The 15,585-nt window shown below is 39.8% G+C and overlaps 1 protein-coding gene across 1 annotated transcript; it reads right to left on the bottom strand.

The window, feature by feature from the left end:
* Nucleotides 1-716: 716 nt before the first annotated feature.
* On the bottom strand, nt 717-14,321 carry TRPV3 (transient receptor potential cation channel subfamily V member 3). The gene is made up of 17 exons (XM_066333676.1): nt 14,203-14,321; nt 11,623-11,727; nt 9,964-10,050; nt 9,118-9,275; nt 8,657-8,833; nt 8,331-8,471; nt 7,859-8,139; nt 7,103-7,279; nt 6,308-6,466; nt 5,884-5,985; nt 5,270-5,343; nt 4,491-4,656; nt 3,956-4,022; nt 3,366-3,637; nt 2,860-2,972; nt 2,174-2,244; nt 717-1,716 (listed from the first exon to the last, which is right to left on the bottom strand). The coding sequence occupies exons 1-17, from the start codon at nt 14,319-14,321 to the stop codon at nt 1,622-1,624; spliced, it is 2,364 nt and encodes a 787-aa protein (XP_066189773.1). The 3' UTR covers nt 717-1,621.
* Nucleotides 14,322-15,585: the final 1,264 nt, after the last annotated feature.

The raw sequence follows: 15,585 nt of genomic DNA, 5'->3' as shown, positions 1-15,585 counted from the left end.
GCCTGGTTCCTGAGTGTGTGTGAAGAGGTATTTTTCCCTTTGTACAAAAACTGGCACTGAAAGGATCCAAGCAGACCCGTGCAGTCCTGAGGCAATGTCCTTCCTTGGCAGCTTTGGTGCAAAATTACCCAGCAAAGACCAAAGATTCTGAGACCACGGGGATTTTTCTTCTCATCCTCACATCTCCTCCTGAGAAGGCCAAACAGTGCTCAGGTGTGATGTGGCCTGGGGTTACACAAATGTCCTTCCCCTCAAATTCCTGTGCCCTGCCAGAGCACAGCCGAGGTTTCCTGTGGATCCCATCCAGCCAGGCCATGGGTGGAACCTGCAGGACCCACGTCACCATCCCTGTAAATATCTTTGCCTTATCCTTCCCACTGCAGGCTTCCCTCATGATCTCTTCTGTCTTAAGAAAGTCTTTTGGATCATTTTGCCCACAGCTGCAAAATCCAATGCAATCCTTATTATCATTCAAACACAGAACTGAGTTCCCCTGAGCCTCACCTAAAATAGCACCTTTAAAACAGGCACCACATGAATAATTCTGGTGAAAAGCCATGACACTGGAGACACATGTTAATTGAAATTTAAAAGTACACAGAACAAATGTTTCTCCTTTTATATACACACATAAAATAGAAAACTCAAAATATAATTCATAGTACTTGGTCATCACAGGTAGTGAGTGAAATAAGAGCTACGGAAATGCATTAGAGTCCTCTGAATAAAAAATAAGGTCTGGAAGGGTATTGCATTGAACTAATTTTGTTCACCTCGGGAAGAAATACTGACTTCTGATTTTTCTGAAGTAGTTGAATGCAAAAATTAATTCAGAAGAACTTCCCAGTGTGGTAACTTTTTATGTAGCAAGACGCAACAGCATGGAAAAACCAAGGAGGAAAAGTAATGTTGAGACTGGAGCAAATATCCTCCATCAGGAATTATATTTCTGCCCTGTTCTTTCATAGGGAGGCACAGACACACAGTAATAAATAAACAGCAATAAACTCCAGTTATACCCTGGGGACTGCACAGAGGAAAACAGATCAGGCAACGCCACTGGGACCTGAGGAGGCTTTTTCCAACTTGTGGGACCAAGCCTCCAGTAATGGAGTCAGTGACAGTCAGTGCAAAAGCTGCAAATGTATCCAGAACCTTGTTATTTCAAAATAATGTACTTCATTTAGTCATCTTCAGAACTGAAATGCTTTGCTTTTCACCACAACAAGAATCTTTTTTTTCAGTGTACAAAATGAGTTTCTCATGAGTTAGAGATTCCAAAAACCAGCAGATTGGGATCACAGTGGCCTTAATTTTCCACAAAAGGAAGAAATATCTCACATTTGACCTTTTTTATCCAGTTAAACATCTCGAGCCAAGTTTGAGGAGCATCAGTCAAACTTGGGCAGCAACAGTTTGAGAGGCTCAGGACTAACCCAGTGAAATAATCCCATTTATTTCAGCTCAGTTGCTCTGAATAAATGGGTTCAAGCCATCAGACTGTGTCACTGAAAGTTTGTGTTCCAGCTGGCTACAGCTGTCCAAAACAGCCACAAAGCTTTCAGCATCCAGTGCTGATGCTTTTAACCTTCAGAAGAGCCACATGTCAAGCACAGCACAACTAAACAGAAGTTTCAGGCAAATCATCCATTTCTTCAAATGTATTCAGGGTGTTTTTGCTATTAGTTCTTGAATTATCTTGAATTTTGCTTGGATCTGCAAAAAAATGCATTGTAAACAAAACAGGATATGGTAGAAACTGTATAGGCAAGATCAGAGTTTTGCACCTTTTTTTTTTGTTTGTTAAAAACATGTATTTATTTAAACAGCAAGCTCTCAGTTTGCTACCATATCTTCTACAGAGATTTTTCACCCCAGAGGGAGCTCATTTCTCAAGGACACTCCTGCCCTGGCAGCAGATGGATGTCTTGGATTCCCTGGCCAACATTTATGTCATCCAATATATATGTTACAAAACTTGTTTGTCACCAACCCTCTCTCCAAGTCTTAAAAAGTAATTTAACACCACTGCCATATTAACCATTCATTTCTCTAGCAATAATGTGTGGCTTAATATAAGGGTTTATATTTTTTAAAGGTATAAAACTGTTTCAAAAAGCATCTCTAAGAAGAAAAGATTCTGCAAATAGGGTGTGATAAAATTCCACAGTACCTGTTGGCCCTGGATCTTCATTAATAAATGAAACATGGGTTTTCCACTCTGTCCATTTCACTTCATTAATCCTGTTTACATTGTACATAATTTGTGTTATCACCATGCATTATGCCCCAGCTCCATCACTGATCTTCCCCCTTTATTCTTTCCTGGGATTGTCACACTTTACCACCTGCTTTGCTGGCACTAAAAGCCTCAATGCCTTCTGCACAGTCAGGCACTATTTGGAGGTGAGAATAATACCAAGACTGCTTCATAATTTCACACGTTGTTAGTACAGTCTTGAAATATTTAAGTATTTTTCATTAAATAGCACAGTTCTTTAATATGGTAATCATCAATTACCAATCAACTTAAATGTGATTGCTTTTAAGCTGACATTCAAAGGAGATTATGATAAAGTGACATTTACCGCAAGCAGATTTAAGGCTTCTACAGTAAAAACATATGAAGAGGAAAATCTGCTTTCTTACCAAACCATTGCCTACATAAAAAAATTGTACATTTTCCCTATTTAAACAACTGGTTTCAATGGAAAGACAAAACCCAAATTATATTTTTGTGCATCTAGCATAATTTTAAGAGATAACAGAAATATTCTAAAGAGAGTTTTGAGGAGAAATAACCTCGAAGGAGCATAAAGAGAGCAGAATTGATAGCACATTATTCCAGCTTTGCTTTACCTTAAACACACCCTGGTGTCATTTTCAGCCACTTTACACCGTTCTCCCAGCTGGAATTTTTTCCTCAGGCACTTTGGTAAGAATTTTTCAAATTCCAAAATAGTCCTGGCTCTCTATTGGCAATAAATAGTAAAATAAGTGTAGTTAGCCATGGTCTGATTTCACAGCATGCACAGTTTGCAGGTCAAGCCTCCACCCACAGCCAACACCAAAAACAGCAAATCACTGACAATTTGTGCAAATAGGGATTCAGATTCCTGGAAAAACAGTGAAACACATCATCCTGTGACATATCCAGGGCAATGAAAGTCACGACAGAGCACGGGTTGGAAATCCAAGGCACAATATCACCTCTAGGACTGTTAATTCCAAAGTCACTACAATTCTCCAATTCTGGAATTATTTATTTCTATTATTCACATGCAAAACCAAATGAGGATTCTCTTTAACACTTAATCTGTTGTGTCATTATGAGAGTTTTTATCCCAAGCACCTCCCAAACAAACCTGGAGTTTCCAGATGTGTTCACTCTCCTTAGAAATATCCTCCACTGTTTCTCCCATTAACGCAATGAGCATGTTCAAGAGAAGAACAAAAGTCAGCACAACGAAAGTTATGAGGAGCAGGAGAAACAGGACAGGGTACTTGGAGTTCTGCTGGATCTCCAGGTCACCAAGTCCTAGGGTGAGCTTGAAAAGATCCATCAGGACAGGTCCCAGGCTGCTGTTGGAGTGGCATTCCCCACCCTCCTGGCATGTCTCAATCAGAGCAGCGAGAGCTGAGAAGAAAGCACAAGGGAATTTCAGTCACAATCATTATTTAGGAATACAGGGCATTCCATCCCAAAGAATTCAAACTGCTTAAGAGAGCCAGAGCTGCCCAGGCACACAGAGCTGCCAGGAAGCAGGAGGAGCCCACATCCAAATGAAATTCCAGGGATTTGAGACCGAGGAAAATGGCTCATCTGTTCACATCTAAACTTAACATCCAGAAGAAACCCCAACATGAGCTCTCATGAAAACAGGGTTCTTATTCATAATTATGCTAAAATTTTTACTCACAAAGAACATCAGTGCTTTTCTCCAGTAATATTTACCTACGCCAAATCCCAGCAAAAACACGATATAGACAACTAAAAATTTGATCACATCTTGCAGGATGACCTGAAAACGGAATGAAACAGTTGACAGAAATTAAAATTCAGAACTAGCTTTGTGCTTGTGAATTCTGCAGGGATACAGCTGAGGCACACACTGAGCATCCGACTGCTTTCCTTGAGCAAACAAATCCAAAAGTCTGATTTTTGTCTCAAGCCTGGTGTGTTCTCTGAGAGTGACTAATTCTGTACAATACAGACATTACAGATTATGATGCAATTAAATTGCAGAACTACATTAGCTGGAAAAAACCACAAGCTACTCACATATTTAATGTAATAAAAATGTCAATATTAGGATACAAACTAGTTCCTGCTGTTGAAGAACAGTGTGTTCTGCTGAAATAATGCCTAACAACTGGAAATAAGACACTTCAAAATGAACTATAAAATACATATAATTGCTGAATATACTTGATTTGGATTGTAGAGCAAGGGCATATTATCAGGCAGGTAAAACAAAAGAAAAACTTGCCTTTTGAATCATCACACTGTAGATGCCCATGGACTGGAAACCTCTGGTGAAATAGAGCATATTGGCCCAGCCAAGGGCCATTGCCAAAACAAGACACACCAGGTGTTCTTTGTAGGAAAACAAGTACAAAAAGACAGAGAAGATCACAAGCAAAGCTTGTATAAAACTGTTAAAAAACAAACATATATGTAAAAGAGAAATTACTAGCACAAAACCAACAACAGAATGGAAAAACACGAAAACAAGATTTCTTTGCTCTTTAGGCTTAATTTGTAATGTCATGCTGCTTTTTTATCCTCCCCATGAAACTGGCATTACAGTTTAATGATAAAATGGGTTGGTGCAAGTGATATAAGTATGTTAACATATAAGGATTGTATTTATTAAAGTTTAATTTAGGTAAACTATTCTCCCCAAAAGAGCTGCTCAATTGCACATTTTGCTGACAGAGACATTAAGAATCCTTACAATATCTTAGAAGCCATTCAATTGCAGCTTTAGCTTAATGAATTGATAGAATCATTACAGATTTTCCAAAAACAAGGAAGACACTGGCAGGTGGGAAAAATCCACTTCATGCACATCAAGCCTGGTATTGTTACTGACAATGCAACCAATAGTTTGTGTCACAGAAAAGCTGCAGGTAAACTTACATCCATCCCTCTAAAACTGATAGTTTTGAGGAAAAAAAGTATCTACTACAGCAGTGCCTTATCTGTGACCATGAGGTAGGGAATTTTATATATAGTGGAAAAAATACATATACATGTCAGACTTACAATGCAAAGTGGAACCAGGCATCAGAGAGAATTGACTGCAGGTCTGAGGGCCTGAGCAGGAAGATGGCCACACTCTGCAGGCAGAAACAGGAAATACAGGCATGGTGGAAGAGAAAACAGACCTCAAAACCTGTTTTTCAAAATAATTTAACTGGTGTTCTACACTAATCCATCTACTGATAAGATGTGGTAACTTCCTGAATTAATTTTTTTATGGGGCTGTAAATTCAAAAGTTAAAACTCTGTCATCTCTGGCATAATTTAAGATACTGTTTTTAATTACTCACAGTACATGGCAAAGTTATACCATGGGATTTTTTTTATTACAACTTGCAATTCTTTTGTCCTTAAAGCAAATAATTTGACAATACTGATAATATACAAATATCAGATCTCTGCATTGACAATTTGAAAAGCAAACATCCTTATATTTGTTTCACAGTTGTACTCAAATATATAACCAGGGTCATTGTGAATAAGTGATTGTGCCAAAGATTTGAAAATTACACAAAGATACTCCAAGTGTATTGCCAATATCAGCAACAGCATATTCATAATTTTAAAGAAGTTCTTTACAAAATAGCTGTATAGTTGTTACTAAGAAGAAATCTTACCTCTTTTATGCCTATAAATATTGCTCCTAACATAACCATCACCTGTCCTGACAACTGCAGCCACCCCACTCCTCGGGTCAGAGCCAGTGGATAAGGAGGAGCCTGCAAGACAAATCCAGGGGAAAATCTCAGTTCCATCCCTGAGGGGTAAAAGACAAAGCAACAGAAACTCTCACACCTGTAACTCTCTGGGTTCACAACTTCCTCCCTTCCAGGGAGAATTTTTTTGATGTATTTGTACTTTAGGTCACTTCCACAAAAAATGCAGATCTGATGCTCCCACACTGATGTGGGAGAAGGTGGTCTCTTCTATATCCAGATATTCCAAATATCTACTCTTGTTTTAGCATTTTAAATACAATTCAAGAAATATTGTTGCCTTTTAAGTCAGTAAAATTTGGTGAGATTCAGCTGCTGTACTCACTTCATTTTCATTAGGCCTGTGGTAGGAAACCAATGTTAATGTTACATTGTACAGGAAATAAAAACAGCAGGACATGAAAAACATGTGCCGGGCAAACTTCTTCCATTTCATCCTCAGGAGTGAGTTCAGAGGCTCCAAAGTCAGCATTTCGTGACGATTCTGAGGAGAAAAAAAAATTAAAAAAAAAAAATTCAACTTGCTGCCTGTAAGGAGACGGAATTTTAGCTGTGAATTTTGTGTATTTTATTCCATGCTATACTTGCTTCCCTAGAAACACCTCTGTGCTCAGGGATGTGCCAGACCCCCCTGAGATGGGACAAAGGGACAATTCCTCCTCCTGCTGGGATAAGCTGCCATTCCCAGCCTGGCGAGTTATGACTGAGCTAAAACTCTCCTGTGAACTCCTGGTCCTGCTTCCTATGGAAATTTTGTGGTAGGATTTGAATTCAGCAAATGTAAAATCCTGGCTTTGTAAATCAAACACTCTTAAAAACTTAAAATACCAGCCTATTAAGTAAAGTTTCCTTGGTCTGAGCAACTTGGCCATATTTATGTTCCTAAGTCAAATTAATGTTTCAAATGTAGGAAAAGACACTCCAAAATAACTAACCTGTGTTGCAGGAGCTGAATGCATGTTTGCTTACAGCTGACATTATGCAGTGGCATAAAATTTATCTTGATACAAAAACTGAGAATCAAAAATTACTGTTCACAAGTAATTCAATTGTTTGCAAGGCTGCAATATTTAAAATGGGGGTACTTCTAGGAAAAAATATAAAAAAATAGGCAACTTACACCAATATTTGTATTATAAACAATGATTTCCAGCACTGAGTTGTCAGCAGTGGTATCCAGCTCTGTCAGATCATACAGAGAAGACTGAACAGGACCATAAGCCCAGTCTGTGAATTTTCTTGACAGGCTCCTGTTTGGCTTCTCTCTGATCTCTCTGCTCAGGATGTACTTCAGGATCTAAAACATGAACAGATCATTTGTCAGCAGCTGTGTTGTTCATGGGAAAGGAGACAGCACATGAATATACTCGCCCAAACTCCCACCTTTTACCTGTAACATTTGGTACAGTTGTGCAATTGAATGTATTTGTAATTGTGTTATTCAGTGATGAGTGCTGGAGGTGAAAAACCTCTGAGAAGTAAGTTCAGTGTTTTTAATGCCTTCAGATTTTCTGTCAGAGTTATTTTTCTAAAGGATGAAAGCACGATTTTCCATGTGTTCATTTATGTCTTCCTTGAACTGAATGACTTTCTAAACCATCCCATTGCCAATTCTCAACACTACCGTTGATTTATGCAAACCAAATTCTACAACAGAGCAGTTCTAGTGAGTTTTCTGAAATTCTTTGGTGGTAAATGCAGAACTTCTGTAGAGCAGAAGGCTGGTTCTAAACAGCTTGTGTAGTTTGTATAGAGGGAGGGAGTTACAGAGAAACCTTGAAGCATGAAAACAACACTGCAATGGAAATACTTGTGTTTTGACCAAAATCAGCTCACCAAATAAGTTTCTCTTAGATGCTATTGAAATCACACCCACCTCTAATTTCCCAGTTTTTGCAGCTAATTGCAGTGGTGTCAAACCCTCCTTATTCTTGGTTGTTTCCAGATTTCTGTCTTTACTTTTCAGCAGAATCATGTCGTACATTCTGATCACAAAATCATTCTGTGTTCTGGAGTCCTCTGCCACAGTAACTAATGCATGGAGGATATTGTTTCCTCTGGAATCCTGAGAGGAAATATTGGTCCTGGCATTGTCCATTAACAGCTCAATTATGTCTGGCTGGTTGGTACATGCTGCTAAAGCCAGTGCAGTCTCACCTACAGAATCACAGAATGCAGCAAGAAGTCATGTTTTATTTCAAGCATTTAAATCAGAATAGAAAATATTGTGTTAACCATCTTAATGTATGAAAGCACATTTATATATTGATTGCACTGGATTAAGCTCTTGTTTTATAGAAGTTTGGGGTATTCCTTAACTTTTCCAGAAATATCTCAGCTCCACTTACCAAAATAAAAGCCTTCATGCTTGTGTTTGGGATTAAAGAAAATACCCTGGGCATGAGCATTGACATCAGCTCCTTTTTCTATGAGGCTCTGGGTGATTTCATACTGTCTCCTCTCAATGGCAATATTTAGAGCTGTCTGGCCTGAAAAAGCACACACAGGAATTTAGGGCTGAGTCTCTCAAGCACACTCTGAAACATTAATGATGTTTCACAAAGGATGGAACCAGTGATAATGGAAAAAAGTTGGTTCAAAGGGTTTAAACCATCATTATTTTATAGAGGTTATGTTTGACCATATACCTGAAACTGCTATCAGATGGCAATACCTTTATATGCCTCTTCTGTGTATGCTGCATTGATAAATCTCTCCAAAATGCCATTTTCCTCTGCAAAGGACAAGAGCATGTTCACTATCTCATTTGTGTTCTGGTTGATGTTCAGCAGAGCTTTCATCAGACAAGTTTTGCCAGTGTCTGAAGCCGTGAACTTCTTCATCAGGTAATCTACAAGAGTGAATTTTGAGATTAGATCATTGTTACTTATTAAACTTCTCTTCATTAGGGGTGAAACCTGAGGGATACAGATGAACACAAACTATTTGCCAAACTATTACTGCACCCTGTTTCACTTTGTTCTTGGGCACCGAGGCAACCTTGGTTTTCCTCTTGGACATCCTGGTGCCATAACTCCCAAATTCACAGGGGAATAAAGACATTTCCCAGGTTTAGGAACTCAAGATATCTCCCTGAGCCAGCAGCAGCCCTCCCTAGGGGGTTGCAGAGCTCACCTGGCACAGGCAGGTTGGTGCAGGCACTGGATCTCTCCTTCAGCTCAGCCAGCAGCCGCTGCAGCTCCTCCACGTTCCCCTCGGACACTGCCCGGAACAGGTTCCTCTTCAGCTTCTTCCTGGCACTCGTCAGCTCAGGGCCTTGGCATGTGTTAGCACTGAATTGTGAGAAATCATCATGAGGTTGCTGGTGCAATTTATCCTGGTTTATTTTAGTTTAAGAAGAGTAAAAACCAAATACAATTATTCGGCCCAGACCACACAACCTTGCTTCACTTCCACGGACAGCTCAGAACGTTTCTCACATTGCTGATTTGCAGGTAAGTGGGCCGTTGTGAGGGTGCTTTATTATAAACAGCACATTTTCCAAGCATTTTGTGGTTTTTCCAGTTTATTTGGTATTACTCTTCTAGAATAAAGGCTAAGAAACACTTCTTTGCTCTGCCACAACTGACTGCAGTGCTGAGATTATCTGGTGCTGCTCTCTCAGCAGAAGGGAGTTCTTAACCTCACATCTTACACCACCTTCTGATCATCCTTTATTCTGGAAAAAGAATGATTTCATATTTGCCTCAAGCAGAAATACTCCATGCCTGACTGTGGTGTGTAGGTCCTGCATTGCCATTTAAGAAACACCCATTATATATAAAGAATCCTCCCACTAAATATGAAAATTGAGAGATTAGACTTGTTTAATTCAACATTTAATTGTTGAAGAATCAGAAAGGCATGCACATACATGACCTTTTTTTTTCCAAAACATGGCAGGAAAAATAAGTAATACCTACCCTACCGCAGATTTAATCAGTTGAAAATGTGCTGAGAAATATTTGTGTCTCCACTCACCCACAGCTCTCGACATTAGGGCTGTATTCAGTGGCATCATCCTGAAGAGACTGTGGGGAATCCATGTCTTCTCCATTTCCAGATGCACTGCAGAGCAAGAAAAGCAAATGTGCTGGGATTTTAGCAGGTATTTTTGCAAATTGCATGAAGAAACAGTGAGTGGTAGGACAGAGTATCTACACTAGAGCTTAAATTAGTCCAGTTTGATGTTGGCCTTTTAATTCCATCATTTTTATCTCCCACATGGATTTTAAAGGGAGTGATAAAAATAAAGAGACTCGCAGGATTTTATTATATTTTTAGAAAGATCACATTAGGAAAGCAATTTGCTTTGTGTTTTATTATATTATTTCACTACAGATCCTGAAACCATGGGAACTTTTTTCTTTTTTGTTTTTAATGATCACTGGTTTTTATGCATCACCCTGAATGTTTGAAGCTTACATTCTTCCTTTTCACAGGCTTAATTTGTCATCTGGCACAAAACAAATCCTAAATCAGTAGCAGTGAGTGGGTTGCAAGCCCACAATGAAAGATTTACCTAAAGATTTACTACACAGAACACTGTTGGCAATTCAGGAGTGTTTTGTGGCTGATTTGAATGAAAGAAATTGAGGACTGGGCCCTAAATAGATATTTAAGTGATATATTTAACAGATTTTCAATGGCATTGATATTTTGTAATTGCTGTACATAATTTCCACACAGTCCTAAAAGCAGATCTGACTCAGAAAAATTAGGATAAATTAGTTTCTTTCTTGTATTTTTGTTTTCTCTAAGATTCAGATTGGATGAACTACCTCAGGTTAATAATTTAGGGAACCTGAGCTATTAATTACTGGCAAAACAGATGCATGGACAGCACTGCTCTGCAGGTATTCCCTTCCCTTTGAAATAAAGCCGAGAGCTCCAAGTCCATTCTTATTCCATCTGTCTCTCTGCAGAAAGCTGAGTAATGTGGTGACAAAGCATATGTGCAGGTCACTTCCTGAATGAGAGGGGGAAATTTGGACACCTCTCCTCTGAAACCAAAATCAGCCTGTCAGCCAATTCCTAAAAGCTGACCAGACATCCTCAGACACAAAAACCTTTGGCCATTCTGGACCTGTACCAGATTTGTGACATATTTCCCTTACTCATAATTATTGGCTGTTAGCACCCCACACAGGTTTTTTTAAATTAAGTGTGTTCTTCCCAGTCATATTTTTTCTCTATTCATTCAGCATAAATGGCTGCTTTAAATATTTCAGATTCAGCATTTCCACGTTTGATTGTTAATGAGCAATGGAGGGAAGACGTCAGCAGGCAGCTGGGAACAGAGCTTGCTAAATTAGGCTGTGGTCTTCACACAGCAGAAAACACCCAAATGAGAGCATGGAGTTTGTTCTATTGCATCATAAATAAAAGGCTAAGATTAAAAAAAAAAATACTGATTTTAAATTTATTCAGATCTGAGGCCTGATTTATTCCATGGAAATGTCAGCACTAGATAAAACCAAAGATAAATCTCCAGTGAAGTCCTGTCTTTGAAGTGACCAAAAGCTATGAAAAGTCATGTGGAATCCTGGCACTGAGGCCCAAGGAGAGTTAAGGGGAAGCTGCTGGGAAGAAAATAGATATATTTTCAGCAGGGCCATTGCTTGTGCATCTGTAACTTACCAGGGGCGAATATTTGAATCCATGGGTTTGGAAAACACGGGGGGAGAGGTGTTATTGGGAGTGGCATTGCTTTCAAAACCATCAATCTCCAGGAAAAAGTGGGAACTGTTGAAGACAGTGCATTTAAAAAAAAATATCAGTCATAAAAGGCAAGCCTAACCATAAACCAAGAAAAGAACTACCAAGGGCAAGCTTGACAATTTATCTCTCCTGGCATTAAAGCTGAGCTGGAGCAGAGCTTATCTGCTTCCCCTGAGGGGATCCCAACCTCCAGCCTGTGCCCAGCTCTTCCAGGCTGGCAGATGGGCAAAAGTCCCAAGGTATTTTTAGAACACATGGCATCAGATCCTGACATGTGTGAGCAGCAATCTCTAAACCAGCCTTGCACCCACCTCCTCTCACTGCCCAACCACAAAAAAAACTTTTTTTTTTTTTTCTTTTAATCCCAGTCCCTGCTCTTCCAGCCAGGAGCCATCAGGATGGATCATTTCAAACCCATTAATAGTGATAGTGATTAAATCAGAAAGTTTGAAAGGTCACACGTTCAGTGACATCAGGCATTTCCACCAGCCAGGGCTGAATGTGTCCTCTTGCCTGCATGACATTTTACTGTTTTCCCTATAAATAATTATAGAAATATTTATGATGAAAAGAAATAAAATTTGGAACAACACAGAAAAAGTGATACGAAAAGAAAGATTTCAGCTTTTAAAAGCCTGCTGAGTCGAGAGGCAAAAATCAATGATTTGGTTTTACTGGATCTCAGTAAAACACTGCTACAGCTCACCAGAGGCAGAGGAGTTTCAGTGGTGGATGCAGCAACTCCCACAGGAGCTGTTGTTCAGAAACTGCCTAACATTTCTAAAATGTTGCAGCAGCCACCTGGAAAACCTTTCCAATTCACCTAATATTTATGGGCTTGTCCATAAGGCATTTTTTTTTCCCTAGCTGCATCTTCCCCAAAAAATCTTGTCGGAGTGAAGTACTTGTATTGATGGTAAAATGCAGTGTATTATTAGGACACTACTGAATAACCTGCTGATATTTGCTAAAAATACCAGTGTCTAGTTCATGTCATTTTCCAATGGCTCAATGATCCAGGTGTTAATTCTGGCATCCAACAGCTGTGCAGCAGCTGGGAAGGGAAGCCTGCTTTGGGGGCTGACAGACCTCACCTCCCCTGGCTTGGGGGTTACCTGGGGATGTCATGGTGGTGAAAAAAACCACTCCAAAAGCCACCGTGCAAAGCAGGGTGCCATCAAATAGGCCGGTGCTGACGTGGCCGGGTGCTCTGCCCACAGCCATCAGCAGGCTCTGACAGCCTCCTCCCCGCCTGCCCCTCCGATTTCCTGTGCTTAATTACAGACTTAATCCACCCAGATTCCAGGAGCTTCCAGCAGGGAATGCCACTGTCTGTCAAGAAAGTGAATATTGCCAATACACGCTGAGAGTGAGAAATGCCACCCTGGGAGTGCAGCAGCTGCTGGTGGGGCGGTGGAGGGAGAGTTTTGAAGGAACAGGATGAAGCAGCATTGGAACATGTAATTAATAGAATATGTTAAAGCCCTGCGTTCAAATAAATCCACGTGATCTCGGTGCCGTGTGTTACAGGAATGCTGTCAGCCACACCCGGAGCTCTGGGCTGAGAGGTGGGAAAAACCCCAAGGTTACTATTCCTGAGGCCACAATGAATGTGAGATAGGAGTTAAGTAATTGAGGGCTTGGCTTTGGCAATATTCCCATAACTCCACAATCTGCCGCGGAATTGCCCCTTTTTTGAAGTGCTGGGTGTATCAGGAGCTGTTCAGACACCATGTCTCCCCCCATATGCCACCAAAGAGCTTCTCTTCTTGAATTTAATGACAAAAAGACAAATCGGACCACACAGGCAGTGGATCTCAAATAACTAATGGCACCATTCCTGTGGAAGGTGATTCTTCTGATTATTGAGAATTCTAAATGTCAGAACAGCCACAATTGGCCAGGTCTTCAGAGTTTCAGAAATTGCCATAATAACCAGTAATTATCCAGAATGAAAAGTTTATGAATGAAAATTCATCCTTGCTCTATAGTAACTTAGCTGACTTCAGAGTACCAGGCAGGAGTTACATTTATATTACTTATATTCCCCCATTCATATTAAATACAAACCCTCAATCCCTTTATTAATTCTCTAGTATCAATTATGAATGAAAGTGAATATTTTATAAAACAGCAAAATAGTCTCATTAATCAGACTAATGAAAAATAGAGTGAATTTGGGTTTCTGTTTGTGATACGATTTTTCAAACCTCCTGCTCTCCCAGCCCTCTGCCTCTTCATAATCTGTCACATTTCCATGTGAGGCTAAGTTTGAAATGCTCCCTTTTTTCAGGCCAGTATCACTTACATAAAACCTGGGGTGTTCTTCCATGTGAGCTCTTAAAAAATATATCACTTTATACCAAACATTAACCATCATTAGATCAGATTCTTGTGAGGCTGTACAGAACAAAGCTGTTGGTGGTATTTCAGTGCAAAGATCTCCTAAAGGAGATAAAGCAGGGAGTTTTAGTGGTTTAGACTGAGCTGGAGTCCTACCTTTTCTTGGTGGGAGTGCCTTCAGTCACCTTTTTCTCTTGCTGGTTTGCAGGGGGAATTCCAGGTGGGTTTGTTTTCTTGCCCATTAGTGGAACAATTTCGTTGTTATCTTTAATCATGTTTCTGCAGTAAAGACACATCAGTTACTTGACTCCTGTTCCTTTGAAGGAAGTATGGTGACCAAATTACCTGTTTACAGTCCCTTCTCGTGTAAACACACAAATATTGATCCTTTTTTTCCCCCAAAGTTTCTCATTTTTCAGCTGCTGAGCACAACCCCCCCAACATTTCATGTGTCAGATCTGGAGGGTTAAACACATGACTCATTAAATTTCAGTCTATGACAAGTGCCATTAAAAGTGGTACCAGGAGAACCATAAATTCAAGCCTGTGCCTAAATTAAACTGAAGGGAGCCTGTCAGTCCCAGTGACAGTGTGTGTTATTTAGAGAAACAGAAAGAGCACGATGACTTTTATAAGTAGCCCTAAAGTTGGGCATCTTTACAGTTAATCTGAGCAGTCTGCTCCTGACCAAGACAATTTCATAAAAGTAGTAAATTCCAGGAAGACCTGTGCAACAGAAAACAGATAAAGGAAGGTTCCAGATGTGAAAAGAACAAAGAAAATGCCCTGAAAATTCTCACTGCATCGGAACAGCAGAAGTAGCAGACTGAAAATGATGCCCAAGGTGAGCTCAGCTAAATTATCACACAGATAACAGCCAGGTTTTGTGTCCTGGTGATTTCCCAACGTTTCTTCAGGAAAAAAAAAAAAAAAAAAAAACCACCCTGATTCTGCTGGATGGAAATCACCCCCAGCACAACACAAAAGGATCCTGATGCATGTTCCCTGCCTAGGAACACCCACAGCATGAATTCTGTAAGGAATAATGAATAACATCTCCCTCTTTCTCAGTCTAATACTCAAGGGCATCATTTTAAATGACCCAGGATAATTTGAAAGCAAGGAGGTGAATTCAGGATACATTAAAATTCACTGAAGGTAAACCCAGGAAGATTTATGAGGTCAGGGATCCATTCCCAAGGAAATCAAGGGAGTGGCCTCCACACCCAAGGACAAATGGTAAAAATAATTTGCCTGCAAAGTTTGAACAAAATCGACTACACATTTTTCCCCCTCCTACTCCACTTTCCTTAATGTGACAAATGAACACACACAAACTTTCTGCTCCTGTCACAGTTCTGTCAATGTGCCTTAGCACCAGGATTCCTTCATTATGGGAGTATCAAGATACAGAAAGCAGATTGTTCAGAGTGTTTGAGAAGACATGACACCTGGTATGAGAGAGGAGCCAAGAATATCAAATACACTGGTATTTGAGTGAAAGTCTATTAATGCATAAACAACAAATGTTTAATTATG

The sequence above is a fragment of the Sylvia atricapilla genome, chromosome 20 (assembly GCF_009819655.1).
Source record: "Sylvia atricapilla isolate bSylAtr1 chromosome 20, bSylAtr1.pri, whole genome shotgun sequence".
NCBI lineage: Eukaryota > Metazoa > Chordata > Aves > Passeriformes > Sylviidae > Sylvia > Sylvia atricapilla.
Note: the sequence above shows the minus strand (reverse complement) of the source record. Positions and strands in the feature narration are given on the sequence as shown.